Source organism: Oratosquilla oratoria, chromosome 4 (assembly GCF_046742065.1).
Source record: "Oratosquilla oratoria isolate Oo_2021 chromosome 4, ASM4674206v1, whole genome shotgun sequence".
Classification (NCBI taxonomy): Eukaryota; Metazoa; Arthropoda; class Malacostraca; order Stomatopoda; family Squillidae; genus Oratosquilla; species Oratosquilla oratoria.
This window is the reverse complement of record NC_134780.1, coordinates 70,137,261-70,142,260: the sequence shown is the minus strand read 5'-3', so window position 1 is coordinate 70,142,260 and position 5,000 is coordinate 70,137,261. Positions and strand designations below refer to the sequence as shown.

At 42.4% G+C, this 5,000-nt stretch overlaps 2 protein-coding genes across 4 annotated transcripts in view; one reads left to right on the top strand and one right to left on the bottom strand.

The window, feature by feature from the left end:
* Positions 1-5,000, top strand: part of MESK2 (misexpression suppressor of KSR 2) — a 745,500-nt gene that overhangs the window by 297,520 nt on the left and 442,980 nt on the right. Inside the window, exon 2 of the mRNA XM_076184260.1 lies at positions 3,347-3,419. Within this exon, the coding sequence (XP_076040375.1) occupies positions 3,370-3,419 (50 nt within the window). The 5' untranslated portion in view covers positions 3,347-3,369. The remainder of the gene's footprint in view (positions 1-3,346; positions 3,420-5,000) is intronic.
* LOC143024889 (uncharacterized) overlaps positions 1-5,000 on the bottom strand; it is a 119,833-nt gene that overhangs the window by 2,111 nt on the left and 112,722 nt on the right. For 2 of the 3 annotated variants that reach the window (XM_076184262.1, XM_076184264.1), the window contains exon 3: positions 2,019-2,246. The exons of the other annotated variant lie outside the window; for it this stretch is intronic. The gene's annotated coding sequence lies outside the window, so the exon portion shown is untranslated. The remainder of the gene's footprint in view (positions 1-2,018; positions 2,247-5,000) is intronic. 3 annotated transcript variants of the gene reach the window in all.

The window sequence follows — 5,000 nt, the reverse complement described above, 5'->3', positions numbered from 1 at the left end:
AGTCTTTAAGGACTATTTTTCCTATTCATTGCAATGAGTAGTATGAAGGGGACGGGAGAAAGATGTGGTGGTGATTCATCATTGAGCTCTAAAGGTCACGAGTGCGCGTTGATCTCGTAACTGTCTTGGTGCTTGTGGTGTAGTCGCATTGTATCCCCTATATATCCCGGAACAGAAGCTCATTTTAGTAGAATAACTTAACATAGGCCAGGATAGCATTTATAAGGTAAGCAACAAGCCAGGTGGAGGTAATTGAGATGCATTGAATCCCTTCACCCCTAGCCCCCCCCCCCCCTCCTTAACTGAATAAAACCACAACTGAGGTTTCGGAATGCGCCACTGGATGGAAAACAGTACTGCCTCATCACAATTAGTCTTGTGATTTTGACTACAATACAGATGAAATCCGTTAGTGAGAAATTTAGATTTCAATTCATTCAATGTTTTTTTATCTCTCTGAAAAGGACTTCCTTCAAATGGGATTGAATTACTCGAAGTGAAATGGAACATTTAGCTGTAAAGCTAAAGGTACATGTGCACACAAAGTTTGGATTGCGATTACGTGAGTGTCTGCGTACGAGAAGGATCGTCACAGGCTCCTTTTAGAATTCGACCATGATGATGTGGGAGGGTTCTCTAATTGGGTTTTAAATGTGTAGGTTGTGACTCACTGTCCCCACCCGTCCCCCACCCGCCTCTCTTATATTATGAAAAAGGCCTTTGCCACATGTTATACTTTTACATTGTGCTTTTTTGTGATTGGTTTCCATGATACATATACGAAGAGCTTTTCTCCCCTTACAATGGAGGTAGCTAAAGTCAAAAGGCATAATTCCACTCCCACCCATCTCATCCCCACCCATTCCATTCCCATTCACTACCCTTCCCTCCCCCCCTCTTTTCTTGGTTTCTGTTGGATGACTGGTCATCCCTGCATCTCGCCCTATGCCTGGTTTCCATGATAATTGAAAATTTGTGATACTTCAATGTCCTGTAAGCACAACATAAATGAAATAGTTATCTAATTAAAGTAATACACAGCAGATGGGAAAGTGCATCCTCTGATAGTTAATGTGTATGCATATTACTTATGATACAGTATAAGCAAACAATGTATCATTTGTATTATATTATTTTTGGTGGAAGTTGGTGTCTTATTTTCTTTATAATTATAATGTAGGGTTTATTTTTTGCCTCTATATGTAGTATTTGCTATAGATAATTCAGCCACTGTTTTCAGTTTGTATTGCTGTAGTTGTTTATAATGTAGTACTTGTTTGCATTGTAAAAGTTTGTTAATAGAAAGTGTCAGATGACAATAATATAGAAATCAACAAACATGTACACATACACATTGTGTGTGTGTGTGTGTGTGTGTGTGTGTGTGTGTGTGTGTGTGTGTGTGTGTGTGTGTGTGTGTGTGTTTTGTGGGTGGGTGTGTCTGTGTGTTTGAGTATGAGTGTTTTGTGTGTGTGTGTGTGTTCCCTATCTTCACGAAGAGAAGGAAATAATAAAGCAACCAGAAAGCTGTGCTTAAAGATAATTAAAGCTGAACAGAGCGTAATCAACAAAGGAAATTTGCTTCCATTTTATGCCATGTCAGCCCTTTGGCCAAATCGGATTTGACTTCGGTCGAAACAAATAATTGATCAAATGGGCCACAGTGTAGAAATGGTTAGATAGTTAAGAAACGTATGTTTACACGCTTGAGTAAATTGGGTGATTCCAGACTTACATAAAAAATGTTAACTGAATTTATCCAGCCCTCCAGAAGATATATTTGATAAGTAGATGGAAATTACTTGACAAAGCATTGGTAGCGTGTAATGGAGGAAGAAAGAGGTGCATGGTGGGTGAGTGGGGAGTATAGGCGAGTAAATAATAAAAATAAAGCTAGAAATATAGAAGGAATTTACCGAACAAAACTTTGGTAGTGTGTGCTGTAGGTTGAGTTAATGAGGAAGGAGTATATACGAGTAAATAATAAGAATAGAGTTGGAAATAAAGAGGGAAGTTACCTGACAATGAGCCGGAAATGGCGGGTGGTATCGATGCAGGATGTGACGACGACGACGAGGAGGGGAAGTGATAACGCCAAGCGTCGCACCTCGTCCACTTCAAATTCAGTATTTGCTCTTCAGCTTGGCGGGAACGTCGTTCAACTTTCCATCTCGGTGGCGTCAACAGGCGGAATTGAGAAGGGATAATCAGGGTTCGATTTGTGTAGTTCCTGGGTTGTTCCTCAGCTGAGTAAAGGAGGTCTATCGTTAGGGGGAAGGGTAGGGAAGGACCGCTTTGGGAGCGAAGGAATTGGGTCACATTCAACTGAATGAAATCGTCTGAAGTCAAACCCTCGTTGTATGTAAAGAACGCCATCGGGTGGAATTGATTTTATTTATGTATTAATCTTTTAATTCGTTTATCTATTTATTTATTTGTTTGTTTTTTATATTCGGCTTGCAATGTCGCCGAAAACTAACTGGTTTATAGGATTTCTTCACAGGACCCTGTAGGATTTGCCGATTACAGGTACGGTATAGGTGTAACATCAGTTGTATTGCTGTCTTCTCTACTGTTGTATTATGTTGTATTACCATCCCGTGTATACTAGATTCCATGTATCATATACGGTGTTATGTGTTATTGTAATTATTATTGTTGAGCAGTGTAGGGTATTTATGGTATTTTTCAGGTGTTGCTGTTTATGTAGAAACTATCTTGTACTGTGTACTGTTGTACACTTAGAGATGCTTTAATGTTGGTCAAATAATATCCATTGCTTCAGATGTTGCTGCCTTTAATCATGCCTTTTATCCTTATAATTTCTATTTATTTCAGTTCATCGTCATTGTTATCATTAGTATTATTATTGTAGCTTGGTGTTGATCAGTATGCTGTGTCTGACCAGTGGGCTTGATTTCCCGCCTCACCCCAGTATCGATTGGCGCGCTCTTTGCTGCTGCTGCTGCTGCACCCTTCGACACTTTGATGTTGACCTGTGACGTCATATCGTCATTGTCAACGTCGTTATCGTCGTCGTCGTCATGATGGTCTCGTGTGACATGAGACCGAGCATTGAAACCCAAACGTTGCCTTTCAGATGTACTGTTCGATGTTGTGCTTCTACAAGTCGGCGTAGTTACAAGTCCATTGTATTATTGTTGTATTATAGCTCCCTCTTCTCCATCCCCGTTCTTCGCCCTCCCAGTCTGAATTTTCCCCCGTAAAGAGTATTGTATATATCCTTCCTCCTATTCATTACCCACCTCCCCACATCCTCTCCCTCTTTCCCTATGTTGCCAGTGCCACCTAGTGTTGCAGTGCTAATGTTGCGCATGTCCTTGTAGGAAGCTGCGAAGTGCCACCAATATGCCGTCCACCGTTGCCAACGTTCCCCCAGAGCAGGCGTCCCTCCTTGGGTAAGCTTTCTCCCTCATATTGTATGAGCTTATGTTAGTCTGTGTGTGTGTACGCTGGCTCGTGTGTACATAGAATAGTGTGTGCGTGTGTGTATGTCAGTGTACATGTTTGGCTGTGTGAGATCAATTCTAAATGCTTATGCTCTATCGAGTAGGTCAGTGGATGCAATGAACGAGTCACGCCAAAATAAAATCATCTGACACGAAAGGAGTGATTCAGAAAACTCTCTTTTGTAGAAGGAGGAAGAGCTCTTGTGATTATTGAGTGCTGTCAAGTCATAGCACGTGAATGAGAGTTTTACTTTTATGTTGCTCTTGAAGTCGTTTTGCAATGATGTTGCAGGCGGATCCTCTGTCATTCTAATTTGTAGTTGTGTGTGTGTGTGTGTGTGTGTGTGTGTGTGTGTGTGTGTGTGTGTGTGTGTGTGTGTGTTTGTGTGAGAGAGAGAGTACGTGCACGCGCACTCAGACGCGCATATGCAGTCTCTTTTACTTCCTAAGTAAATGAAGAAATGACGATAGTGGGAATAGATTCCCGAAGAGAAATGGCTCAGGTAAGTCAGCTCCAGCCATTGCATTCTGCAAACCAGCCCGCTGACCAGCCAGCACGTCAGCTGCCGGCTGATTCCACAAGAGGAACCGGAGCTTCAGAGACGCTGACCTTGTCAGCGTCATGCCCTTGCAGCTGCTTGCGTGTCGTCTCTGCCGGCACCGACGTCGGTGTCTGGGTGAGAGGGATGCCGGAAGTGACATTCCAGTTGAAAACTCCAGTTTTGTGGGTCTGTGCGAGGTTAGAAATGATCTTTTAAACAAAAGCACCTATTTAGTCACTCTAACACCATAGGTAGCTTTCTGCAGTGTGAAAGAGAAAGAAGGAAACGTAAGTGTAACGCCATTCATATGTTACTTGCCGCTTCGTCACCATAATTGCCCGAAAAAATCAGTATAGGAAGACCGCATTGTGGACTGTTCTCAATCTCCTAGTCTCTCTCTCTCTCCTTCCCTCTTTCTCTCCCTCTCTCTTTTTCTTTTTTCGCTCTTTCTCCCTCTTCTCTCTCTCTCCCTCTGTCTCCTCTCTTCTCTCTTGTCTCTCTCTCCTCTCTCTCTTCCCTCTCTTTCTGTCCTCTCCCCCCCCCTCTCTCTCTCTCTCTCTCTCTCTCTCTCTATATATATATATATATATATATATAATATATATATATATATATATATCTTTTCTCTCTATCTCTCTCGCGTTTTCTTTCTCTGTCTCTCTCTCTTTTCTCTCCAACTCTCCCTCCCTCCCTCCCCCTGGTGGCGGAGACGGCACACAACGTCTCCGCACCCTTGGCTAGGAGAGGTCTGTAGTTATCACAATGGTTTAGGCTCACCAAGTTTTGCGCATGAGGTCAGCTTGGTTGTGATTACAATGACCATCTTCACAGCCGCCGCCACCAACACCTTCTCCACCATTATAACCATCTCAGTGTCCATATTCATAACCGGATCCACATACCTTTTCCACAATATCCATCTTAACATCTTCACCCACAACCACATCTACAACGGTTATCGTCATATTTTTGTGAGGACACATTCACC